The following is a 26,165-nucleotide window of genomic DNA, read 5'->3' as shown; positions in this document are numbered from 1 at the left end:
AAAAGACAAAAAAAAAAAAAATGAACAAACTAGTTTTTTACTTTTTATTTTGTTTATTGAAGCACCGCTATCACTACTAACTAACTGAATTATTATTTCCCTTGTCAATATCTTCTTCCATTTTGTACACCATATCTTGACGTGGTGTTCATTTGATCTGCATACATTTTACCACTATAAAAAAACAAAACGTTATTATTTCATGTTATCTAAAATTACAAATAATAATAATAATAATAATAATAATAATAATAATAATAATAATAATAATAATGAGTACTTACGTTGAAGGATAAGCAACTGTGCTTGCAATAATAGGTCGTGTATCGCTTTGTCGAAGGTACTTATTAGGTCGTTCCCTTAATGTTACCCTAATGATTTGACCTAATTTCAACAGAAAGAATGAGTTGATTAACAAACTATATTTACTGTTCTAATCACTTACCATCAGCCTCTTCATTATCTAACTTTGCAATACAATCCAATGCAGATGCCTTGCTTGCAAATTCCACCTCGGCTTCACCTACCGATCGTCCATTTCTGTCATAAAATACTTCACATCCAATCACTTCACCAAATTGTGAACAAGCCGTCTATAAACAAAAAAAAAAAAAAGAGGTTAATATCCATATATATTTCTTTATCCAGTCGTATTCCTCTTACCTTGATATCATCTGCATTTGCTTCTCTATCCAAGTTGCTGATTAAAACACTTGCAGGACCAGACTCGCCACGAATCGAAATACCAGAAGAAGATGAAGAAGGTGATCTTGACACGCCACGAATCGAAAAACTAGGTTCCTGTCGAAAAGATGGTTGTTGTTGTGCAATAGAGAATGGGGATTGGTATCTTTGTTGGAAAGCAAAAGAGCCAGAAGATCGTTGTAGTTCATCTGATGAATTCCGACTTGACGAGATCTGTTTGGTAATCACAATACTGGATGGGTCTGCAGAAGGTGTTGAGGCCTTTGTTGCCGTTTTACTTAGTGCCTTTGCTAAGATTGTGTTTCGTCCTTTATTTGTTCGCTATAAATAGAGAAGCATATGAGATTTTCGTTTTTTGCCTTCATTAATCATATGATAGTTTTACCAATGGTGTAGTGAGAGCAGGTCGGTTGCCTTGTTTCATAGTGGTCTTTGATTGTTGTTGAACTCCAATACGTCCCAAACGACTAAGGATACCTGTATTTTTGGTAGTTTTTTGTTGAACTTGGGCTTGTTTACCAGTATTTTTCTTTTTGTTCTTGTTGTTATTGTTGGTGTTTTTGTTCTGTTTATTATTGTTTTTAAGTTGAGGCTTATTAATCTTTTTTTGCTGTTGAGGTCGTTTTTTCTTGATGATATCATCAAGAGAAGCATCTAAATCCATGGCAGAAGACATTTTTAAAATGATGAGGATATACAAAAGTTGTGAAAAATAAGAAAATAATAATAATAAAAAAAAGTCTAAAAAACGAAAGAAAAAAAAAAAAATAAAAAAAAAAAATTGACTTCCGGCGGAAAAAGAAAAAGTTTCATTTCAGAAAAAATTCATCATTTATTGGATATTGTCCAAAAAAAAAAAAAAAAAAAAAAAAAAAAATACAGAAAAGAAAATATTGTATATATATGCCATAAAACATAAAAAAAAAAAATCTAAACTAAGGAGCAATCCATTGCTTGACAATACTACTTGAACCTAAATTGGGATGTAATACAATATACTTGAAAAAGTATTCTAGATCACGTCGTCGTTGTTCAATAAATGTGGGATCAAACTTCTTGACCAGTTTTTTGGGTGGTAACTTTGGTATTGATTTCATATTAGGGTATCGTTTTATCAATTGTTGTCGTATATCCACAAAATCAGAGTATCGTTTTCGTATCGTAATTGGTGCACCCTAATACATAGTCATCATGAAATGGAATAAGTAAAATAAGATATAATTTCATTATACATACCTTATTGCTGAATACAGTACAACTATAACATATATAACTTCCATATCCCACCCCAATTCGTAAAGGATGACTCACAACAGCATCTGAAGCAAAAATTTTATTGTCATCCGTATCATTGTCGTTCTTGTAAAAGTTGATTTGAGCCAAAGCACCAGGAACAGGCGATGAATAAGATGAGCTGATGTTTTTAAACAATGGGATGTTCAATTTGGATCGTCGTTCATTCCGAATTTCTGGTATTTCTTCCACCTTATAATAATAATAATAATCAGATATCAATTGTACATGTTTTTATATTATTTACTATTCTTTACCGTCTGAGGTTGTTTTTGTCGTGTCAATTCCATTCTTGTTTGATGAGGACTAGGCGCATCAATCACATTGGATGGTAGAGAATACATACTGAGACTACTATTGGATTTCGAAAGTCGAGCAGCACCGTATTCGTTGGATGAACTAAGAGGATCTTCTGGAGGACTTGGAGCTTCACCTATTGACAATGCTTGAAATTCTCGAATGGTTGATTCTTGATGGATAGTGGATGTCCAAGGTGTAGATGAAGATGGTGAAGGTCTAGCAGTAAAACGAGATTGGCTGAATGGACTATTGAAAATACTAATCTCTGGTGGACGTTGTTGTTTATTCGCAACTTGTTTCTGTTCCATTTTGTCGTCTTCTCTATTCATTACAGATGATAATTCTTTCCCATGGTGATAATCCTTTAATGTTGTCGATTTCGAAACTAAGTCATTGTTGTCACTTGTGAATTCTGTCTGTCGTTGTTTATTGTCCTGTTCAACTGAAAAGGTCAAAACAAATTAGAAGAAATAGAAAAAGAAGAAGAAGAAAAAAAAAAAAAGAAAACACAATAAATTTCGGTCAAGTCCAGTTGCAACATTCTTATTGATTACCTTTCAATATAGGTTCCAATCGATCATATATTTGATCTAGTAATTGTTGAGCTCGTTCTTCCCAGGCTAATTTACTGTCCTGGCTTTCCAATTCATCATAATCATCTTGAAGTTGAACCAATTGCTTAATAGCCACCCGAAGTTCTTTTCTATAAGTGATATTTGTACTATCGTCTTTTGATTGTAGTTGTACCCAAGTCGATTGACATTGGTTTAATAACTCCATGAGCTGTTTTTGATAATCCATGTTATTCTGTTTAACTATATGAGGAAAAAACAAAAAGGGAAAAAGAAAAGAAAGAAGGTTTTTAGAAAAAAAAAAAAAAAAAAAGAAACTTTCTACTTTTTTTTTTTCAATTGACGATAGATGATTTATTTTTGCGCCCAAAGCATAGGAATAATAAAAAAAGAAAGACTGTGCAACATTGCAGATTAAAATGATTATGATTGGATATCATGCTTTTATTGTTACTTGGCATCACATCATTTAAAACAATTGATTATGAATGATTGTAACCATATAAAAAGCAATTTCCTTTCTTCCATGTAGCCAATAACAGAGATCATTATTTACTTTTTTTTTTTTTTTTTTTTTTTGTTGATATCATGCAGTAGATCATGGGATTATGAAAATAAATTATAAAAAAACGCTTTCAAATACAAAACTAAAAAAATACGTCTGAAAATAAAGCCAATTCCATTGACAAAGTAGTTTAATTAAAATAAAAAACTTTATTAAATAAAAATTATAATCACTAACGACTATTAATTGACATACTAAAACCAAAAAATTAATAGACAGAAAAGAAATGAAAAGAAAAGAAAGATTACTGCAAAAGATAAAGAAAGAAAATGGACATCGAAAATCATAACCATAGTCTTACTGTTGTGACGGCAACATGCTTAACAAGGAATGTCTCCTAACGTATCATACATGATATTAAAAATGGAAATGGAGTAAATCAATAAGAAATACATAATTTAATATATAGTGATAAACAATTTCTTTTTCACGTTGATGAATCTGTAATAGCTAATATTTTTTTTTTCAAATGTCGATATCTTCTCCAACTTTTCTTCTATTAAATAAATAAGTATACAAAGGAATCTCACTGACTTGGGTATGCGTCTATTTTCTAATCTAATTAACTATCTACTGGTAGTCATTTCATTGGTTAGTGTTGGATATTAGGTGAGCTATGACGATATTGGACATCGCAGGTCCTAACTTTCTGTTCCCACTGTCTGAACTATGTATCATCTTCTTACAGGTACTTACAGAGAAAAAAAAAGATATTGCACGATGATGATTGTTTTTTTTTCTTTTTTCTTTTTTTTTTTTTCCTTTTTTCTTCTTTTTTCTTTCTTTTTTTTTTTTTCCTGTCAATATCTGTTTCTGTTGTGCGACATTCCCCTCTGTGATCCATTGAAACTGCCATTCTTTGTCCTGTTCTTCATTTCCTTACACGCAAACTTCTCCTTTACACAATGCAAATAACTTTTTTTATCCCATGCAAACTATTTATTCTTTTCTCCTAACTATATGATTACTATGATAAATAACGTATGTTATTGCATCCTGAAGATAGAAGGAGCGGGGATTTGAATGTCATGGCTGTAGAAAATTTCACTCACTTGTTTACCACTTTTTCGATTACATTCTTTCTTCTTTTCTTTTTTTTTTTTCGTACCTTTTTTACTTATGTCGATACCACGCCTACCATCTATTAGAGAACTTATTAAACTTTATGGATTGTCTGCGAGATCACAATTAAGTCAGAACTTTATTTTAGACAAAAATATCACTGGTATGATAAACCTTTTTTTTTTCTCCCTTTTGATCAAAACTTATCAGTCATTCTTATTCTTCGTCTTATAGATAAAATCGTACGATGTGCTTCTTTATCTGAGAGTACTCCATTGGTGGTTGAAGTTGGACCAGGTAATAACACCAACATTACTGTTATTGTTACGATTCAAGCAAGTCATGTGTGATCTACCTTCTCTAATAAGATCTTACTTTAAAACTGTTCAATGTCATTAGGTCCTGGTTTACTTACACGATCTATACTAGATGCTGGTATCAAAAACTTGGTAGCTGTGGAAAAGGATGATCGTTTTCAACCGACATTAAAGGTAATGTTGAAATAGATTCATTTTTAGTATTATTATTATTATTGCTGACTTTATTTATCACTGTAGCAATTGGCAGAAGCTTCCGAAGATCGATTAAAAGTGATTCAGGGCAATATGTTGGAATTATCACATCAAACAATTCTCGACAAAGCACAACTAGATACCTCATCAATAGGAACAATATCACCACTACATATTATGGGAAATCTACCATTTAATATCGCCACACCACTTTTATTACAATGGCTTCACCTGCTTGCTGGCCGACAGGGGATTTTTGGTGTTTCTTCTCAAGGTGCTCGTATGACACTGATGTTTCAAAAGGAAGTTGGCGATGTAAGTAAAATTCAACCTTTTTATTAGATAATGACCTTATAACCTACCTTTTTTTTTTCTCTCTCTTTAGCGATTGATAGCAAAAGAATCTACAAATCATAGGGGAAGATTGGCAATCATGGCTCAAAGTTTGTGTGACGTTCAAGAAGTATATCACGTTCCTGCTTCTGTTTTTGTTCCTAAACCAAAGGTAATAATAAAAGTAATATACAAATCATCTTATTACAAATCTAAATTACGTTTTATTAGGTGGATGCAAGTGTGATCCAATTAATGCCTAAAATGAACATGTTTGATGGACAACAAGGTAAAAAAAAAAGCAGGATTTTATAGTGGTAAGTACATTTATTGATCTTTTTTTTTATTTCATAGATGCTTATTTGATATTGGAAAATATTCTTCGATATTACTTTACAAAACGACGAAAAACTGTTGGACATATCACTAGGTAAGAAATGCAATTAGGATATATCTTACAAATATATAAAAATTTTCTCACTTCCATTTTGTTATTTTTTGTATTAGACGGTTGATGAAAGAGATGCCTGAATCCAAATCAGTACTTGCTGAGCTGGAAGACATCCTGGACTTCAAAGCACGCCCTGAAGATTTGACCACCAACCAATTTTGCCAAGTCGCCAAGCATCTTTATGAACACAGCATTGTAGAACTCCCACTCTAATTTTAGTTATTGTAGATCTTTTGTTGTATATTAGTATTATCCAAATCTAGTTTAATAAAGCATTCTTTTTTTTTTTAATCGTTATCTAGAATTTTTGCTGGAAGCGGTATTTTATTCCTATTTAATTCTGTTCTCCATTATTTTTTTTTATTCGTCTCTCTCTCTTCTACTCTCTTTTTTTTCTTCCTTTTTTATTTTTCCCCTATAATTTTTTTTTTCAATGAGCTATAACTATTCTTTACCTACCACAGGTGCTGTCTCCTTTACCGACTATTTGGAATCCACTGGAAACTATTCTTCTGGAATATCAGATGCTACTGCTCAACGAGGAAGGCTTAGGACTGTTTTGAAAGGTCACAAGAAGGAATCTCAAGAATCTCGCGACTTGGCCGCTATTATTAACGTATATATCATTATATAATTAATATCTCAAGAAGTGAACTAACTATTCCTATTTTGTTTTCTTAATGACTTTAGGCGATTGAAGACTATTTACCATATTTGCTCAGTCTCGTCAATTGTTTGGAAAATGGGGAACTGACATTACGAAAGAATATAGGTGAGACGGTAAAAAAGACAAAAGAATATACAACAAGGTGTTTAATACGCTTCTCTAATATTAAAATATTATTATTGTTATTATTATCTGCTTATAGAAACATCATGGCGATCAACCCTTAGCGATCATATCATACATACAGGAAGTAACGCACCAAGGATAGTGGGAACTGATATTCATTATGAACTTATTTTTGTTCTAATGACATATGCTTACACTCGGTCGTTACAGGGAAATGAATATCTACAAGCACTTCAATCCAATGGGGCCGATATGTCGAATGTATATAACAAGACGGCCGATGCATTAAATACTGCTGCTAGTGTCTTTTTATTTGTGGCTGACCAAGTGATACCAAAATGGACTCCTTCTGATACTCGACCAGTAGAAACTATTCGTGAAACTTCAGTAGCATTATCAAAGCAAGTATCATCCCATAAACTACATTAATACATACTAAAAAGATGAAATGATTTGTTTTATATTCGAATCTATATAGGATGGCTCTAGCGGATGCGCAATCGGTGGCTATTAGTAAAGCATTGATTCATGGAAAGTTATCAAAATCTTTGGCAGCAAAATTATATATTGGAGTAGCTGGTCAATATGAAATGGCTTATGGGCTATTATCTGCTAGGAAAAGTGGTCAAGAAATTTCATCAGAATTGAAAAAGTATCTCTCAGATGGTATTCTTTTTTATAAGGTAAATAAAGGAAAAGGTCATAAAGAGAAAAATAAATTATCATTCATCATGTTTATGATTCCTTTTTTTTTAAAAAAAAAATAATTAGGGAATGGCGAAAAAGTATTTGGCATTGGATGCAATGGATAATCAGTAAGTGTTCAAAATGAAAAAAATAAAAAATATAGTAGGAAAGAAATTTCATCTTTTCTATGTCCTTTTGTAGCAAAACTGGGGTTGCCGTTGGATTTTTACGAGACTGCAAAGCTGATTTACGATCTGTACAACATTCAAGTTTAACTAAACCTCATATTCGAAAATCAACTGCGGTGGCAGCAAGGGCAATGAAAGAAGAAGAAAATGTGAATGAGCTTTTACAACGGTTCACAATGATCAACGATACGGTAAAAAAAAAAAAAAAAAGAAGATTATAAAAAAAAAAGGATGATGAGACTGACTGTCATGGTATTATTAGGCTGCCTATGAAGAAGTACCTTCTCGTCAGGATTTACAAAGGATGATACCCAGTGGACGTAGTGCTTTGGAATTGAAACAATATACGCCACCAACTGCTATGTTTGGACAAGCCAATACTTATGGAGGGGATGATCAAGGACAAACAGCATATGCTAGAAGTGGACGTTACTGGTGAGCTTTTTGTATTATCTAATATTTTTTTTTATCGGAAGTGTCAAAATAGTGATGATTTGAATATGGTTTTATTATATGAATAAAAGAGATAATCTTGTATATACTAAAAAAAAAAAAGTCGCTATATTTTTATTTTTGATCAATCTTCTTTTTGGGAATCATAGAGTTTCAGAGCAATATCCAAAAATGTTACATCTAACAAAAAAAAGGTGACGGTTTAACATCAGATTCATGCAGAATGGAAGATAGAGAGATCTTATATTTACATGTATTCAGTATTTCATTGACCATGTGCTTCGTTTTGACATTGTAGATCGCATTGAGAATGTTGAGTGTTCTATTAAAAAAAAAAAAGGTGAGCTTATCTTTTTTAAGAATTCACACTTATCCCCTTGTCAAAAAAAAACTCAAATTGTACATGTTTGTTTGATCATGAGTATCATTTTTGTGTTGACTTGAGTTCGATGACTTTGATGATGATGATAAGGCTTGTAATTGAATATGATGTGATTGTATATAATCCAGGATACGTATTGCTTGAGACTCTGCATCATGTACACCTTTTTGAACCACCTTGCAATGTAAGTAATCTTCTTTGGCTTGACTTAAATCATCACTTCACCAGTCAAATTTTGATAAATGAGGTCATCATTTTGTCCACCTCTTTTTTTTTTTTTTTTTACCTTTTTTGGAGAATGCCGAGATACCATTGTTTCACTATATGAAAATGCAGTTAACTGATCTTATCTTTTCAACACGTGATTTAACAACTTACAAATATGAGTATATGACAATAGTTGATTGATTTCTTCGATTATAAAAGAATCATCGAGTTGTCCATTATTGATACTATCAGTAGAGACAATAGAGACAGAAGATGCTTCAAGAGGTAGAACAGACGTATTGGTAATGTCATCCAGAGTACGCTTGCGTCTATTGGATGAAGACGCCATACGTTTCGTAATTCGGTTCACTTGACCTTCAATATGAATCTTTAATACATCAGATACCTTTTGTTGAAGTTTTGGGAGAAACATTGTTTTATTTTGAAAAGAGAAAGAAAAAAGAGACAAGGGAGAATTTTATATAAAATAAGATTACTTCGGACATTGAACTTCGAGAATAAAGCATATTTTTTTTTTTTTATTTCTTTCTCTTCTCAAGTCGTGTATCATTTGGGTATTTGCTTTTTTATAAAGATACAATGTCTATTTTATCACAGTTTGAAACATCACTGAAAGATCTAAACAAATATACACCTCAACAAAAAGCTTCTGAAGGATCTTCCAATAATGGTACCGCTCTTGATGTGAAATCCTTAGCCAATGGTATCGCGACAACCGTGTTGACAGATATTCCAGAATCAGATTATGGTAAGCATATGACTCATTGAATGTAATAATGTTTGTGACTAGTTTAATAACTCACTACCTACGAATAGATTATGTATATTCATTACTATTCCACCGGGAACAAGGTGTCTTGAACTTCCTACGCGCGAATGTATCTACAAGTGACCCTTCTATCAGAATTGGGCAAGTCATTATCTTAGAACTTATACTCTCTATTATTCACAAGGGTCAATCTGTTATACAACCATATATCAAGTTACTAGAGGTAAAATATTCTTTTATTCATTGTACTACTTTTTTTTTTCTATTGATCTAATTTACTCTCTTGTCTTTCTTTCTATTATAGCAATATTGTATTACCTTGACACGTACTGGATCAGTTAAGGTGCGATGCGCAGCTCTTGAAGTTTTAACTGGACTCGTCAAAAGTGCTACTTCTTTGGATACTTCTGTACTTGATAGCAAAGGTTTATACGAAAAGTAAGTACTCAGTAAGAATAAATTCAAACAGAAACTTACTAATTATTTTCAGGTTTTCATACGAACTACGACTTCCAACAACAACCGTACCAAATTCGGTGAAAGGCTCTATTTTGACATTATTAGGAACGATTGTACAATATTGTCCTGATAAAGTGGATTCCTTGGAAGCTAGTTTATTAGCAAGAAACTGTATCAATATGGTCTCAAATGAACTATATCAAAAACAAAACAGTGACAATGCAATCATTGTTGGTGGTCTCAATGGTCTTACTGCATTATTATTATGTGAACGATATGACGCTAATACATGTAAAAAAAAAAAAAAAAAAAAAAAATAGAATAAATAAATATTGATTAGACTTATCATTTCTTCCTTTTATTAAAAACGAAATAGTGTCAATAGATATCAAAACTATATATTCTATGCTCAAGACAGTGCTCGCTATTCCTGATGATTTGGCAAGATATGCTGTTCCAATTGGTAAGTTCAAATAGTATTAGGAGAAAAGGAACGAAATCAACGAAATTGATCTATTATATATATAAATATAGCTGGACTCAATCTCTTCACTGAACATATGTCACTCTTTGGCTCTTTTATTGTGAATGATTATGCTGAAATATATACTCTTCTTCAAAAATTATGCGAACTCAAAAATCGGGATGTTAGCAAAATGGCTTTTCGTGCCTTGGAAAGTTTCTTCAAGCAGGTAAATTTATTTGAAGCCCTTTTAATCGATACAATAAACATACTAACATGATTTTATTTTTTTTTTTTCAGCTGGGAACCACAGTTGCTCAAAAACATGACACAGAAGAAACAGCTGTATTCAAGGTAAAAAAAAAAAAAAAAAAAAAAAAAAAAAAAAAAAAAGATGATGATCAATAATATTTGAAGCATTTATTTATATAATTTATCTTTGTAGTTCTTCATGGGTAAATTTATCAATTACTTACAACAAGAAAACGCCGAACTTGATTTTCAACAATTCTCAATTTCCGTTCGTGGTATTGGCTATTTTGCAAAGGCAAGTAAACAACAACTACAACCTGATCAAGTGACAACATTACAAGATCTACTTATTAAACGGGGCACCTGGATATGTTCTGAGTAAATATTATATACGAAGAAAATAATAGAAAAAAAAAATGAAGTTGATTTTCTAAGTTACGATTTTTTTTTTGTTAGGGCCAATACAAATCAAGAATTATTGACGACTCATCTACCATCGTTTATACAAGCCTATACCCAATTCATCCGATACTATGACGATATTCAACCAGTTTTATTATCTGTTCTCCACAGAATGGCAGATGCTTTTGTTTTGAATTATTATCGACTATCTGCTTATACTCGACAACCTGGGATTTTTGCTATTGAATCAGTCATCAGGACTCTTTACTCCAAAGGAGAAGGAATGTTACGTCACTTTTTGTCCAATTTTTGTAAGTAAAACTTATTATATGTAAAAGTTCTTTCTCACACATTTTTTTTAATTATTAGTTTACAATGCTCTTATATATACTTGCAACAGTAGCAACTTTTATACCAATACAATCATTGATGATGATCGGCCTGTTTACAAAGAAATGCTCTATTTTTGGAAATCGATCCTCAATAATGAATACTCACACAAAGGCCAAATGAAAGATATCGGAAAACAAATACATTCAGCTGTGTATGATGAATTTTTATCAGCCATATTTCGAATGATCAGGGTGCTTAATCTCAATGTTGAAAAAGTGGAAGATGATATGGCGGATGATACTTTGACAACAGTATCAAATCAACAACAACAACAGCAACAGGATCAAAGCTCAATCGATTATATCCACACCATATCAATGAATCTAGCTCCCGTCAACCAGAAGGATTTCATATTATATCAGAATTTAGTGGAATTTTGGTGTACTCTTCTTCCTCAACTTGACAATCAACGTATGCAAGAATGGATTCAAATTGCTGGGGCATCTCTTATTCAATCCAGTTTACAAAAACCTCTTGTTAGTGGATTTTATCGAATGTTGGCTACTATTTTAACAATCACCAATGAACTTGGACTCTTCCACGATATCTTAAAGTCTCGGGAAAATCGGCATCAGAAACAAATTATGAAAGTAATATCTTCGAAAATAAGCTACAACGGTGAATAAGATAATCTAATCGATCATTGTTCCTATTTATAGACACCTTTGCTCGAAGTATACGAGATATTTTATGATTATGTACATCAAGTATGGCACAGAATGAAACAATTCAAGGATGAATTATTGGTATCTTGCCTTCGATTAATTCTGGCTTCCCCATTGGATTTTTTTGACATTCATGAACTGGTATTACCATTACAAGCAGCATTACGATTTGGTTTGACATATTATCCAATGGCGACGTTGGCTCTGAAGACTTTGGAAATACTTGTGGATGTGGATTCACCAACACATACGGCAATACAGTCTCATCCGACCTTTTTTCAATCAGTACTTCCCTTATTCAATGAATATCTTATGATGGATCTCGGCTCAAAGTATAACAGCAAATCGGATGCACAAGTACTGGAGAAAATGAAACATAGAATGGCAACTGCAGCGTCTCGGAAACGTGGAATGATTCATGACCATTTGACCAATGACCAATTGGGTGCAGTAGAGGACGAAGATGCTGACATTGGATTACGTGAAATTCAACTTGATATGATGAGATTCTTGGGACGTCTGGGTGGTGCCAACAAGTATATATTGCATTCTGCAAATGGGGATTCAACATTAGAAGATGACAATCAATCGGAAGCAATCAGTCACAAAGAAAGAAATCGACTTGTAGCATGGGATCCTGAAAGACAACTAGCAATCCATGTACCATTCCCTAATGCAGGAATTGAACTATCTATTGGTAAAAGAAAAAAAAAAAAAAAAAGGAAAAAAAAAAAAAAAAGGAAAAAAAAAGAAAAAGCGAATTTATGATCTCATCATTATCATCTTTTTAGAGGAACTTTTACCTCGTATCTGTGAACTTGCGGAATCTTCTCCTAATAGAAAAGTCAAAGTGGTATCCTGTGAATTTCTTCATGGCCTTGTCTTGGTGATGATTGGAAATAGCGCTTTTCAAGCTCGTGACAGAAAAGGTGCTGTTGCTTCAAGATACCATAAGACTTATGAACGTGTATTTCCTGTGTTGATCCGTTTGGCTATTGATTTGGATCAAGTAACTCGAGATATGTTTCGTGCTCTGGTGGCTCAATTGATTCATTGGTTGACAAATAATGCTCAATACGAAAACCCTGAAACAATGATACTTCTTCAAACTTGTCTTGAGGCTGCCTGTGGTACTAACGCTGCTCTTCGTGATTATGGTGCAACTTGTTTATATGAATTTGTCAAGTGGTCTATCAAGCAAACAAGTGCACAAGCTACTCAAAGTCCAATGAATATGAAATCACTACTGAAACGACTTTATCATCTTACAACACATCCTAGTACTTCAAAACGTCTTGGAGCCTCTATGATATTCAACCGTATTTACCGTTTATTCCGTGAAGAACAACCTTTGGTTGATGAATTTACTCTTGAACTACTATATCACTTTTTGTTCAGTTTACGATTGGCTGAAAATGATCATCCATCAACAGGTAAAAACAAAAAAAAAAAAAAAAAAAGGATCTGTAAAGGTCTAACATATATTTATTTGATTGATTAGGCACACAACAACAAACTAAGGAATCTATATCTCATATTAAGAGAATACTTCGTGTCAAATCAAATCTTTTTATGTCTGAATCTCCTATTCGTCGTTCATTCCCTGGTATCGAACATGCTGATATTCCTTCTTTGGTAGAATGGTGCTTTCAACAAACTGGAAAATCTCAACGTGAATATGCAAAGGCATGCATGGATATCTTTAGTGAATTTGTATTGGTACTACCTGGTAAGGAATGCAAAAAAAAAAGAGCAAAAATAAACGGCTCATTCAACTTCCTTCTCTCTTTTATGAATTAGATTCCAAGAATGGCAGAGGTTGGCTGATGAAACGTATATCCAATAATAACAATTATTTAATGGAAATCTATAGCCCTCCTTCACCATTATCATCATTCCTCTCTCGAGATAAATCATCAGAAGGCATGTTCAATGAAGGTTGGTTGAATGGTCTTGCCTCCTCTCTAGATGGTTATATTTGGTTACTGGAACGTGATATCTTGACGCCCTCTATGTGTTTTATTCTTCAAAAGAATGAAAATGACTTCTCTTTATCGGATGCCTGCTCTTCCTGTTTTCAATTGAAAGGTGGTAACGACAAGCTGACACTGAATGGTATGCTGAGGATCAATGCTCTCAGGACATACGACTTGTATCGCACTGTATGTTTATTAGTTCGTCTCTTGGAAAATACAAATTCAAATGATAGTTCTGATCTTGACAAAAAGGTACAAATGGTGGAAAATACTGGTTTAGTGACTCTTCCAGAATTCTCAAAATGGTTGGCATGCATGTTGCTGCTACCTCATCAACTGGTTGATACTATTCAATCTGGTCAAATATCCTTCTCAACATGGGTCACCGTATCTGGTGTGCGTTCTGTTGCGGTTCGTTTCCTTGATTTGGTTCAAAAGTATTTACCCGATTCTATTCTACAACATTGCTGTTCTGCACTTGGAGGATTGATGTCCTCTGAAAATATCAATTCGTTGACTTTGGATAGTCATCAAGGTAAGAGAGAATAAAAAAAAAAGGACGAGGAAGAAGAATTTGATTTTGAGAAGAAACTAATCTTTTTTTATTATTTTGTTGTCAAATTTTTGACAATATAGCGTCATTGAGAGACACAATGGAAATGTTACAAGGTATCAAACAATTACAAGGAATGGGACTGTTGGATTTAACATGCAAAAAATGGAATGAAATCGATCGAGCTAGTGGGCCCACTTCATCCGATGCCTTTTGCCAATCTCTTTTTGACAAATTTCTTGATTATCAACAAATGGATGATCCTACACTGGTGGATCTATTGGGTAATATGGTCCAAATTGCATTCAATCAACCTTATTTTGTCAAATACCATGCCCTTGAACTTTTGGTAAGGAACTAGAACATGATGGAAATGAAAAAAGAAAAAAAATTTTTTTTTTGTCTGGCTAATATATGTGTTTTCTTTATATGGATTCTAGGGATGTGCGGATGATTCGAATAGAAAATCAGACAAGGAACTGCTCACTATATACAACCGCCACTCTAGCACTGTAAGTAAATCAATATGACTACGGAGATTCTGAATAAATGGTTTCTTATTTTTGACTAATCTTTTTTCATCTTTCTTGGTAGATCAACAACTGCATTTCAATGAACTTTTTATCCTTTGCGCCTTATATTGTGAAACACCTCCATAGCCAATATATCAAACAAACCATCATTGGTCTATTTGATTATCTGAAATTGGATAAGAATCGTCATGCAATGGAGAACAAACAACTAACTAAAGATGTATGCAAAAAAAAAAAAAAAAAAAAAAAAAAAAAAAAAAAAAAAAAAAAACTTGAGTACTTGAAAGATAAAATACATCCTTTCTCACTTTTTTTTTTGATTTTATTCTTAGTTGTTATCTGATCCAACGTTTTTGACGGAAATGTGAGAAAGAAAATGAAAACAAAATAGATATAAATATCAAAAGGTGAATACGTTTATTTATGATCTCATTTTTTTTTTTTTTTTGCATTAGATATCGGCAATGGAGTAACTTGGAAAACTATACTTCGTTGGTGCAAGTGATGAAAGGGATTTTCGGTGCAAATCCTGCCATTTTACTGCAAGCCAGACAGTCAACATCCGTATACGAAACACTTATCACGATTATGGAACATTTATTAGATGGATCATATTCATTGTCTGTCAAGAGCGAGGCTTTTGATCTACTACCATTTTTCTTACAATTGGATGACCCTTATGCTACTCGAATTTCCAAACAAATCAGAACCATCGTAAACTCTCAAATGCCTATCTGCTTTTCAGGAATGACTCCTGGTTCTGCTTCGTAAGTTACTAACATGTTGAACACAGAGAATATAGCATATGACTCATCATTTTATTTTCGGTTAAATGTAGATACAGCGAAGCTATTCTTGCACTAGACAAACTACTCACTATAATGTCTACATTCCATTCGGTAGTTATATTCAATGCTTTAGTACCAACATTTATGCAAGATAATGGTCAACTTTATGATGATATGATTGCTCCAAAGATTAGTGATTTTGCTCATGGATTAGAATTGTCAAGTTTCAAGGAAGTATCTCAAACCTGCTTCGAGTAAGTACAAAAAAAAAAAACGTCTGCTTTCAATTTAGTATCATCATGCTCTGCTCTTGTTTTCCTTTTTTTTTTTTTAACTTGTACGCCTTCTGTCTATCATTATAGTTATTTCAAGGATAAAAATCTCTACAGTGAACATCGAATGAAGGCTATTGATTTGGTGATATCTATTCTTATGCTGGTGCCATGGGACCATGTTATTGCTTTTTACGAAACAAACATTATCTATATTATGGAAACACTCAAACAAGAAGAATTACGACGTGGCTCGGATGACGAAATTATAATGGATCTACGTGAAAAGACTTGTTGCTTCAAGTTGTTGGAAATATCCTTTTTTTACATCTATATATTATTGCGTTCAGCGTCTATCAAAATCACCCCCTTTTTTTATTTTTATTATTACTATTATCCTTAACCTTTTATTCTGATTTTTTTTATTCTATCGTTTTTACGTCTTGTATGAACTGTTGCCAGTTAGACTTGTACATAGTCCTCAAAGCAAAATCAGTACCATATGGGAACAATCTGAAAACAAACCTAGCCAGGGGCGCAAAATGACCATTGATCTTGTTAGTCAAGCACATCAAGCAAAAAGCAAAAAGGTAACAATAGAAAGAAATATCAAGTAATGAACTAATACTTTTGTTATTGTATATAATACCTATTGATGGGAACATAGCATCTTTCTGAAAATGAGTCCTTGGCAAAAACAAGATTGGAGTACCAACAAGCTGCTTACAATTCGGCTGCTTCGTCTATCCTACGTACACAAAAAAGTGAAAAGTTCTTTGTTGGATTCCTATTTCAAGAAAAGCCTTCTGAACCTTTATGGGAAAACTTGTTGGATCCAACTGCTACATTGGCATTGACGGTAGAACTGAAACAACCTCTTATGAAAACACGTATCAAGGAATTCCGTACAAAATTCGGTCAGAAAAACGTCAATAACAGTGATTCTTCCTCAAATGTGGGTTATATGGCTTCTGTGAATTTGGCTGGCAGCAGGTATGGATAGAGAATCAGGGATAGGGAAACCCAAATGATAGAGAAAAAAGAAGAAGCTAATATTATTTATATTGAATAGTGTAAGCCAAGCATCATTATCCGAAGTATGTCTTTTTTTTTGATATTTGATGATAATCATTGTTTTTAGAAAAATAACTATATTCTCTTCTATTTCTAGTTAGCACTGGAGTCTCTTGGTCGAACAAAACCCATTACTCAAGAAACTACGACGATCGATCAAGCAGAAATGGAGGAACTTGAAGCGGAAGAAGGTGAAACAACTCGGTATGTTATTGTGAATATAGACTTATATTGACATGATCAAGATCCTACATAAATATGTTAACTTTGATCTATTTTTTTTTTTTTTATTTAGTGATGCTTCTGAATTGGAATTGGACATATTCAACTCTAATCCTTGTATGAAATTATTGACAGCGGTTATCAACAGATTACATACATCAATCACTCCTCCCGATGAAAATGTGACTCAAATGCCATTATGGATGTTAGAAATTAATCGAGCATTTACTGCTGAAAGTAAATTCAAAAAAAAAAAAAAAAGATATCTTTGCACTTACAATTCTTATTCTTTGTTTTAGATGCAAGTTTGATGCAACGATTATTTTTGGCAAAACTGATCATCAACTGTCCTGATGTATTTGAACCTTATGCAAAATTTTGGATTCGGCCTTTGATAGAATTGGCTATCCGTGGAGATGAATATGGTCAACCTCTCAATTATTTTGTCCAAGTACTGAAAAAAAAAAAAAAACATAATGACGAGTTTTTCTCAAGCTTATCTACTTTTTTTTTTTTTGTATGATCATAGGGTCTTTGTGTGATTATTGTCATATGGGGGAAAATGGTGTTGTTCAATGATACTCAAGATGACCGTTACCTTTTATTCAAATTTGTGGTAAATTAACTTAGATATTTGATTTGAATGATAATGATGGTAATTAGATAACGTTATGTTTTCTTTTTAGAGGTATCTATGCCGATATTCCTATCATGAAAATAATGGTGTACTTCGAAACAATATTCAAGTTTTGAAAGGAGTATTTGAAAACTGGAAAAAGTGGATTATTGTACCGACAGTAAGTAGTTTAGAAAAAGAAATAAAAATGTCATTAGATGTTAGTTTATTGATATGTATATTCTGTAGAGAGCCATATATCAAGAATTATCTTCATCAACTGACAAGAAAAGCAAACGAAATCAAGTAGGACTACAAATAGCTGGGATCGTTTTGGCCAACGGACTTGATTTATATCATTCTGGACCAGAAGTAGATTTGGATGGATTGACAGAAACCGAATTTTACAACGCCCTACTTGCCAATTTCACTAATCATTATACAGAAGTTCGTGCTGCTACAGCTGAGGTAATATCCATTTGGGAATGGAAATAAATATTTGAAAAAGTGGAATCTTATTTGAATTTTTTTTTTTTTTTTTTGCTTCGTTCATGAAATAGGTAGCTGCTTGGGCATTGACGACAATGAAAAAACAAGGACGAAAGGACACAATAGCGATTGATTTGAAGGACTACTTTTTACGAATGGTAAATCACACTTACTGAGGGTGCTTTGTCAACATGATATGCTCATAGATGTAACTTACATTATATTTAGGTATCAAAATTGGATCCTACCTCTACAAATATGAGTGATCCTTCTCCATTTGTTACTGTATTATACCGTTTACACCTCCACGATGATGATCTTTGTCGACCCTCTATTCCCAAGGTCTATTATTTGTTGCCGCAATTGAAAGATAAAGCACTGGTTTATGCTCTTGAAGTTATCAAGGGATGTGTGGATGAAACAGCAGGTGATGTCTTTCATGAATTACAAGCGAAAGGTTTATTGAAAATCATTAATCTCAGGTAAATACAATGGATGCTATAAGCAACCATTTTTTAAATGTATCAGTTACGTACTCACCATCTTTCTTATTCCACAGAGATGATGCAACACAGATAGCTATTTTGAAATTATTATACAAAATATCAGCGAAACTGACCTCTGATCAAGCCGTATATATCCTCAATGATTTGGTTATGGCCTTTGGAAATCATAGCAATCGAGAATGCAGGGTAGGTTTCACTGTACAACAAAAAAAAAAAAAAAAAAAAGGTTGGTTATTAATATACTATCATATCATTTAGGATTATTACTACAAAATTCTACAAACGTTTTATGATAAATTGAGTGGAACTACCCAATTGAAAGACCAACTCAAGATACAACTGTTACGTGGGCTCATCGACAATGATGACTACATTCGCAGCAGTATGGGACTGTACTTGCAGAACAAAACGAATATGACTAACGATATTTACGAACGGGCCAAGATTATTCTCAAGGAACTGTATTCACCTGAAGTTGAAGATATTTATATCAATTATGCAATCCAGATGTTACTACAAACAACAATTGACAGCTATGAATATGACAAACCCATATTTGAAAATCCTTTGCCAAACGCACATTTTGATGACCATATTCAAGATCTCAATACTTCATGGAGACGCAATATGTCGATGACACCCCTTTTTGTTGCCTCACAAGATCAGATATCCCAGTCTACTCATCGTTTAGAAAATCAACTTCGTCAAACGCAACAAACTTTAGAATTCAGCCAAACCCAAGCTGGTGAGTCATGAAAGCATAATACAGAAAATGGAGGAACTAATTTCTTTTGTTCATGATATAAATTTATTTTTACTTAGGTGGAGGAGCCTCGTTGATGTCAATGTATGGTGGATCATCTATATCTCCTTCTATAACTCCCTCGATAGATACTGGTGTAACTCAATCTCTTGGACCAACATCTCAACGTGATGATGACAATCGAAAAAGGTAATCAGAAAAGATTGTGATAATAAAGAAAGATCCTTTTTTTTTTTTTTTTTTTTTACAGGGTTCGACTGATGACCATTTTATTACTATTCTTTATATGATGATCCTGGATATATTCTATAGACAACAACAATATGCCAAGCTTCGACGCCGATATGTTCGATCTACACCAGAATCAACTTCATCCTTTTTTATCAGACGTCAAGAAAGATTAAAGAAAGATCTTCAAAAGTACATGTTTTTACAGAAACAAATGCGAGAAAAAAAAGTGACAATGTATCGACAGTATCGTGTTGGTATGTGCATAACAATTGGAAATACTTTAGGAATGAATTAACATTATACTTCTTTTTTTTTTTTCTCTCGTCGTGGGGGGATGAATCCAAAGGCGAACTCCCAGATATTCAAATCAAGTACAGAGAATTGATAGAACCATTGCAAGCTCTTGGAAGGTATGATCTAGGTATCGCTCGTTTACTCTATTCTCAATTGATAGTAGCCATTGGAACTAATGCAGAAAGAAATGCTTCAAAAGAGAATTACAAGTCTGATATGGTGGCAGTGGTAGCAGATCATTTGGCTTCAAGTAAACTATTCTTCCCCACAACTATTGGATCTTTTCTTCGTATTGTGTTTGAATTTGGAACCCATGCTTTGGATAGTGAATTGATCAAGTCTGTTAGTGAACGAAGTTCTAATCATTACTTGGGAATTGCTTTATTGGAACGTCAAATTGGACAAGGAACATCACTTGGTGTTGAAAGTGGTATGTATGATATATATATATATATATATATATATGAGTGGTATTATATTTTTTTATCATGATGAAACTGAATAAATGATATATCTGACTTCTTTATTTAGCTTCAAAACGTGCCAGACTTACCACAAATCAAAAATTACGTGCAAGCTTACAAGAATGGATTGGGTTGGCCTCATTTTATCAAGACATTGATGAACCAGAAATGTTCGAAGGACTATATCGAACTCATGTGGCATCAAAGGAACTTCCCAAACGTAAGAATCATGTCTAATGATCAGTAAATGTACTATTAAAAAAAACTTATATATGAATCATATTTATAGGAGCGGTGAATGCCAAACTCAGTGGTGATATTGCCTTATCATGTAACTTATTCCAAGAAGCAATGGACCTTCACCATGAAGATACTGATCCGAAAGAGGTAATTACATATATACATATATAACCAAGTGAAAGGAAAATGTCAGAAGATTGAAGGGAATTAACTGAATCATTGATTATTATATGAATAGTACGATCTATGGGCAAAAGAAGGATTACGATGCTTTGAACAATTAACTCAATGGGATGATGTTTCATACAATGTGACGAATGATTTATCTGGCAACTTTGGACAACTCTGGAATAAGGAATACATGGTAAGAAATAAAAAAAGAAAAAAGAATTGGAACAAAACTAAATGTACAAAAACTAAATGTACGAACAACTAATCTTATTTTTTTTTAAAAAAAATACTTTAGGTCCCTTATATGCATTACTTTTTACGAAGTAATGTCAAGTTGAGGAAAGGTATACTCGATGAAAACAATAATTTGATACCATGGACATCCGACAATCCCAATCCGCTTATCCCATTTATGAAGGACGCCATCCAATCCAATGATAAGTTAACATATTTGATCGATAACCATGCTACTGGTAAGAAAATAAGAATTATATCATCATATATTCCTTTTCTAACTAATATTCGTCTCATTTCTTTTTCTTCCTTATTCTCGACTGTCATAGAAATCTCATTGGCTGCTATCTATGAAGATGACTTCGATCGGGCACGTCACTATATACGTCAATCTTATGATCCACTTCATATCACCTGGGTTAACTTGCACCCTTTATCGAAACCAACACGCATGAAGGCATTATCCTTGCTACAGAAGGTAATTTATATTTTGATAGAAAAAGGATAGAATGAATGGAAAATATATGATCACTAATATTTTACTCCCCCCCCCTATTAATAGACTGTGGAATTGGAAGATTTTTTGGAAGTAGTGGGAGAAATCCAACGGGCAGAGGTTATAGATGAAAAACTCAATCGTTATACGCGAACGCTTGAACGGTGGTATCCTGATCCTCAATTGGATGGAATGGAACTTTGGGATGATATCATTGACTCTCGTACTGTGTTTTTGGAAACTTTAATCGAACTATTGAAGAAACATAAGGTATATTTATATTAAAAAAAAAAAAAAAAGAACAAAAGGGCTAACTCGATGATGATTTGGATATAGACAAACTACACACTGAAACCACAGCTCAGTGAGATGAGGAAAACGTTCTTGTTGGAAATGATCTCAGCAGCACGGCAACAAAATAACTTCAACGTAGCAATTGATCGATGGCAACGATTGCTTCAATTGGGAAATGTCGAACAGTACCAACGAAACTATGCTTACATCACCATTGAACTTCAACGATCACTAGCTACCGATGATCACTCCAAACAAGTACAAATGGCAGCACGTACTCTTGGCTTGGTTCTGAACTATAAGGTACGAATAAAATAGACGTTATAAGAATAGGAGAATGCGAGAAATGTATACAATTACCTGATCGCATCTTTTTTTTTATTATTATATTTATTATTATTTTATATAGTTACCTGATGACAAGTTGGGGGTGAGCAATAACTTCGCCATTGAATTTCATATGACGGCTGGCCAAGTGATGGAGGTAGCACGAAATCAACTTCAAACGAATACATCTGCTTACCAAGAATTCCAGGCCAACAAAGCTATTACCAAACAAATGCACAAGAAGCAATTCAAGGATAAAAGTGAATTCATTAGTTATTTGACTCTACAAGGATACAATCATCTTCGTACTGCATATACTATGATCTCGGATGATATGGTAAACGAATCAAAATAAAAAAAAAAAAAAAAAAAAAGAAAAAGAAATCTTACCAATTGTACAATTTAAATTTTATACTTATTTATATATACATAGTCAACATTGGAGGCTGAATGCTTATGGAAATTTGGTGATTATTGCGATAATGTTCTTCTATCAAACGAAACTCAGTCTAATGAAACACAAGTAAGTTAGTAAATGAATGAATCTGTGGAATAATATACTTATATCCTTCTTTTGTTTGTTAGGTAATGATCAATACCGCACAATATTGTCAAACAGTGATCAACAACTTTTTCCGTGCTATTCATCTTGGACATCGACAAGCTGCTGAACGGTTCCCTCGATTATTAGAATTGATTGAAAGATATCCTGAAACAGGTACTGATTTCAAGGCCAACGTAAGTAACTCATACAACATAAAATGATAGGAAATTAAATGGGTTTACTTATATTTCTTTATTATTCTCAGGCTGAAAAAGATTCTGTCGTCTGGCGTTATATTCGATGGATTCCTCAACTTGTTGCTATATTGGATAAGCCAACTGCGAAATACATCTATCCCATTATCCTGAAGCTTGCGCAAGAGTATCCTTCTGCTTTATACTATCCTTTCCAACTTAGTAACGAACATTACGAATGTTACAAAGAACAACTGGATCCAACCAATAGGAACATGATTGCACGTATCAAGGAAATTATCAGATCACCTCTCATGGAAACTTTTACAAATGAATTACGACGTCTTACAAATCCGGAACATATCGTCAAAGATTTTATCGACTTTATCATGGTAAGCAAAAAAAAAAAAAAAAAAAATTGAAATCTTTCTTCATATACTGACAATTTATGATTCACTTTGTTAGTCTATGGGCCAAAGGGTAGATGTTAATAATACCTTTTTGGATGATGCTTATCAACAATTCAGTGATTTGCTATTGAATCCTACTGATTCTCGATTCGGAACCATTCCAAAAGCATTTGCTGTGAAGCATGCCAGCCAGCTCCGTGAAATCTTAGGTAATATAATGAAAAAAGTCATTGAAAGAGGATTCCGATATCGATTTTTTTTTTTTAATAGGCAAAGATGGATCTAGTATTCGAAGTATGTCTGACAAACAAAAAAGCAAACTACTCAAGTATTATCAAACAAACATTCAAAACCAAAAGATCCCCGGTGCTTCTGATCTTCTCCGTTCTTACTCTCCATGGTTAGCCAACTTCCAAAGTACAAACTATAAAGAACAGATTGAAATTCCAGGGCAATATCATGGAAGAAGTATACCTGATCCTGAATCCCATGTGAAGATAGCAAATTTTGATGATCGATTACTAGTAATGGGCTCTTTGCGCAAACCGAAAAGAATACGAATTTATGGCACTGACGGAAAGGACTCGATGTTTTTAGTCAAGGTAAATATATAAAAAAAAAAAGATAGCGGAAAAGAAGTCAATGATGATTAATCATTATGTTATTCTGTTGGATTTATGGTTGATCTTTTAGGGTGGTGAAGATTTACGGTTAGATCAGCGTGTACAACAATTGTTTGCAGTGATGAATGAATTGATACAAAAAGAATCTTATTGTATTCGACATGATGTTCATCTTACAACCTACAATGTGATTCCTATGTCAACCAATCTTGGTATGATCGAATGGGTACAAGATACTGTGCCACTCCGAAACTGTATTGATGAACAATTGAACAACAAAGGATTGACTGTTCGTGTGCAAGAAAACTATCGTTTGTTTGTCTCAAGACATAAGGGTGAAGTCATGGGTAAAAAAAAAAAAATGATGCAATATGTATATTGTTTTCACTACTCTTACTCATTTTTTATTTTCCATTCTTTCCAGGCTATCACAATCTATTTAAGGCATCAAGAGACTCTGTGGTCAAAAACTTTGAACAATTGACCGGGTCCTTCTCCGATGACATTCTCAAACAATATCTTATGCGACTGGCTGCTACCCCTGAAAGCTTCATCTTCATGCGCAACAATTTTGCACATAGTCTTGCTGCTATTTGTATTGCAGGTTATCTACTTGGTATTGGGGATCGACATTTAGAAAATATTATGGTGGACAAGAAAAGAGGAACTTTGCTCGCTATCGATTTTGGGCATGCATTTGGTTCTGCTACCGAACTTTTACCTGTTCCAGAAATGGTACCTTTCCGTTTGACTAGACAACTTGTTGGTGCCTTGGAACCATTGGGTATTAAAGGAATCCTTGAAGTTGCTATGGTACATGCTCTTGATGGTAAGAAAAATGATTGATAGAATATAATTTGAAAGATAAACTTACAATTATCGGTCAATATTTCGTAGCAATTCAAATGGAAAAACAAGTCTTACTTAACGTCATGGATGTCTTTGTCAAGGAACCTTTATTGGATTGGAAGAAAGCGGCCGCAAAACAAGCAAAAGCGCAAAGTAAGTGACTGACATGTCGTGCAAAACAGAACATTGACAAATCAAATCTATTTTTTATGTTTTAGAACGAGATGGTGACAATAAGTCATCTAACTCTTCTGATTTTATGGCGGGCTCGGCTTCATCGACAGGGTCATCAAATGAATATCAATGGTATCCTCAACAAAAATTAGAAACAGCAAGAAAAAAGTTGAATAGCATCAATCCATCAGGTAAGAAGAAGTGAATGGAAAGAAACATCAAGTAGGAAAAATGAACTTGACGATTTTTATTTTTATTTTTGATGTCTGTACGTATATGCTTAATTATTATTATTATTATTATTATTTATTGGATAGTCATTGTATCAGAAGAACTTGAACGCGGACATCGAGGAAAATCCTATTTACAAGGATTACAACAAGTTGTCAAGGGAGTCCCAGGAATTGATATCAGAGCTGATGTGGGTGAACAATGTCAAGATACTTTGGAACAAGTACAATGTCTGATCAATTTGGCAACAGATCCTAATATACTTGGCAGGACATGGGTGGGATGGCAACCATTTTTCTAGGATAGTTTTAATTTTAATCATCATTACTTTATATCAAATAAAAAAAAAAAAAAAACTATATTACATCACATACTGTAGTTATTTGTCTTGGAAATATCAATTGAATTTGCTTTTCATTATCTCAAGTTTTAACATAAATAGCACCATACAATCATCGTCACCTTACAATCATACATGGATTCGACCTTTTTTTTTTTATTACTTGATATTTTCAATCATCAAAAGGAAAGAATCATCAATACATCATGATGTTCTTTTGATGAATAACAAGAAACAAACCTGTCATAAGAGCAAACTTGGATATTTAAAACACAGTATTGATTTTTATTGGATAAGGGGTAACAAGCTGGTTCAGGTTGTCACCAGGGG

The 26,165-nt window shown here is 33.2% G+C and overlaps 6 protein-coding genes across 6 annotated transcripts; 4 read left to right on the top strand and 2 right to left on the bottom strand.

Moving 5' to 3' along the window:
* Positions 1-18: 18 nt before the first annotated feature.
* BX664DRAFT_3263 (uncharacterized protein) lies at positions 19-1,468 on the bottom strand. Its single transcript, XM_051544198.1, has 5 exons — positions 1,091-1,468; positions 664-1,026; positions 446-593; positions 285-384; positions 19-174 (listed from the first exon to the last, which is right to left on the bottom strand). The coding sequence occupies exons 1-5, from the start codon at positions 1,379-1,381 to the stop codon at positions 105-107; spliced, it is 972 nt and encodes a 323-aa protein (XP_051404178.1). The 5' UTR covers positions 1,382-1,468; the 3' UTR covers positions 19-104.
* Positions 1,469-1,584: 116 nt separating this feature from the next.
* Positions 1,585-2,875, bottom strand: BX664DRAFT_319128 (Phox homologous domain-containing protein). Its single transcript, XM_051542881.1, has 3 exons — positions 2,256-2,875; positions 1,942-2,190; positions 1,585-1,880 (listed from the first exon to the last, which is right to left on the bottom strand). The coding sequence occupies exons 1-3, from the start codon at positions 2,625-2,627 to the stop codon at positions 1,641-1,643; spliced, it is 861 nt and encodes a 286-aa protein (XP_051404177.1). The 5' UTR covers positions 2,628-2,875; the 3' UTR covers positions 1,585-1,640.
* Positions 2,876-4,554: 1,679 nt separating this feature from the next.
* On the top strand, positions 4,555-6,006 carry BX664DRAFT_254475 (S-adenosyl-L-methionine-dependent methyltransferase; the record flags this gene model as incomplete). The annotated part of the gene is made up of 8 exons (XM_051540370.1): positions 4,555-4,660; positions 4,732-4,794; positions 4,897-4,952; positions 5,055-5,324; positions 5,395-5,514; positions 5,574-5,631; positions 5,697-5,772; positions 5,850-6,006. 8 exons carry the CDS (start codon positions 4,555-4,557, stop codon positions 6,004-6,006), a joined length of 906 nt encoding a protein of 301 aa, XP_051404176.1.
* A 220-nt stretch (positions 6,007-6,226) lies between these two features.
* BX664DRAFT_255273 (uncharacterized protein) lies at positions 6,227-7,015 on the top strand (the record flags this gene model as incomplete). Its single annotated transcript, XM_051540404.1, has 3 exons — positions 6,227-6,409; positions 6,484-6,565; positions 6,663-7,015. 3 exons carry the CDS (start codon positions 6,227-6,229, stop codon positions 7,013-7,015), a joined length of 618 nt encoding a protein of 205 aa, XP_051404175.1.
* A 232-nt stretch (positions 7,016-7,247) lies between these two features.
* Positions 7,248-7,988, top strand: BX664DRAFT_319101 (uncharacterized protein). Its single transcript, XM_051542880.1, has 3 exons — positions 7,248-7,401; positions 7,475-7,652; positions 7,724-7,988. Exons 1-3 carry the CDS (start codon positions 7,361-7,363, stop codon positions 7,898-7,900), a joined length of 396 nt encoding a protein of 131 aa, XP_051404174.1. The 5' UTR covers positions 7,248-7,360; the 3' UTR covers positions 7,901-7,988.
* Positions 7,989-9,060: 1,072 nt separating this feature from the next.
* Positions 9,061-26,058, top strand: BX664DRAFT_288171 (uncharacterized protein). The gene is made up of 56 exons (XM_051541784.1): positions 9,061-9,272; positions 9,341-9,516; positions 9,598-9,731; positions 9,784-10,043; positions 10,129-10,215; positions 10,287-10,444; positions 10,516-10,569; positions 10,661-10,845; positions 10,924-11,180; positions 11,239-11,852; positions 11,922-12,624; positions 12,719-13,360; positions 13,429-13,656; positions 13,728-14,438; positions 14,540-14,805; positions 14,897-14,968; positions 15,051-15,209; positions 15,322-15,353; positions 15,445-15,756; positions 15,828-16,031; positions 16,140-16,362; positions 16,490-16,639; positions 16,717-17,042; positions 17,122-17,146; positions 17,221-17,327; positions 17,419-17,582; positions 17,645-17,796; positions 17,875-17,961; positions 18,032-18,142; positions 18,211-18,429; positions 18,522-18,608; positions 18,679-18,932; positions 19,010-19,142; positions 19,215-19,701; positions 19,779-19,908; positions 20,032-20,204; positions 20,297-20,674; positions 20,776-20,928; positions 20,998-21,095; positions 21,187-21,312; positions 21,415-21,592; positions 21,683-21,831; positions 21,916-22,119; positions 22,186-22,446; positions 22,553-22,807; positions 22,904-22,993; positions 23,056-23,208; positions 23,280-23,600; positions 23,674-23,827; positions 23,889-24,220; positions 24,312-24,588; positions 24,666-25,070; positions 25,139-25,243; positions 25,309-25,455; positions 25,582-25,792; positions 25,870-26,058. The coding sequence occupies exons 1-56, from the start codon at positions 9,104-9,106 to the stop codon at positions 25,898-25,900; spliced, it is 12,279 nt and encodes a 4,092-aa protein (XP_051404173.1). The 5' UTR covers positions 9,061-9,103; the 3' UTR covers positions 25,901-26,058.
* Positions 26,059-26,165: the final 107 nt, after the last annotated feature.

This window comes from Halteromyces radiatus (assembly GCF_025201355.1).
Source record: "Halteromyces radiatus strain CBS 162.75 chromosome Unknown BX664scaffold_1, whole genome shotgun sequence".
Classification (NCBI taxonomy): Eukaryota; Fungi; Mucoromycota; class Mucoromycetes; order Mucorales; family Cunninghamellaceae; genus Halteromyces; species Halteromyces radiatus.
This window is presented reverse-complemented; position numbering and strand designations above follow the sequence as displayed.

Excerpts from the sequence above, each read along its gene's own strand:
- BX664DRAFT_288171 (XM_051541784.1), top strand. The coding sequence starts at position 9,104 with ATGTCTATTTTATCACAGTTTGAAACATCACTGAAAGATCTAAACAAA. Across the intron at positions 9,732-9,783 it reads AGCAAAGGTTTATACGAAAA|GTTTTCATACGAACTACGAC; the intron begins GTAAGTACTCAG and ends AATTATTTTCAG. Across the intron at positions 21,593-21,682 it reads GATCGATAACCATGCTACTG|AAATCTCATTGGCTGCTATC; the intron begins GTAAGAAAATAA and ends CGACTGTCATAG.
- BX664DRAFT_319128 (XM_051542881.1), bottom strand. The coding sequence starts at position 2,627 with ATGAATAGAGAAGACGACAAAATGGAACAGAAACAAGTTGCGAATAAA. Across the intron at positions 2,191-2,255 it reads GACAAAAACAACCTCAGACG|GTGGAAGAAATACCAGAAAT; the intron begins GTAAAGAATAGT and ends TATTATTATAAG. Across the intron at positions 1,881-1,941 it reads GTACTGTATTCAGCAATAAG|GGTGCACCAATTACGATACG; the intron begins GTATGTATAATG and ends ACTATGTATTAG.
- BX664DRAFT_319101 (XM_051542880.1), top strand. The coding sequence starts at position 7,361 with ATGGCGAAAAAGTATTTGGCATTGGATGCAATGGATAATCA. Across the intron at positions 7,402-7,474 it reads TTGGATGCAATGGATAATCA|CAAAACTGGGGTTGCCGTTG; the intron begins GTAAGTGTTCAA and ends GTCCTTTTGTAG. Across the intron at positions 7,653-7,723 it reads TCACAATGATCAACGATACG|GCTGCCTATGAAGAAGTACC; the intron begins GTAAAAAAAAAA and ends TGGTATTATTAG.
- BX664DRAFT_3263 (XM_051544198.1), bottom strand. The coding sequence starts at position 1,381 with ATGTCTTCTGCCATGGATTTAGATGCTTCTCTTGATGATATCATCAAG. Across the intron at positions 594-663 it reads CAAATGCAGATGATATCAAG|ACGGCTTGTTCACAATTTGG; the intron begins GTAAGAGGAATA and ends TTTTGTTTATAG. Across the intron at positions 385-445 it reads AGATAATGAAGAGGCTGATG|GTCAAATCATTAGGGTAACA; the intron begins GTAAGTGATTAG and ends TGTTGAAATTAG.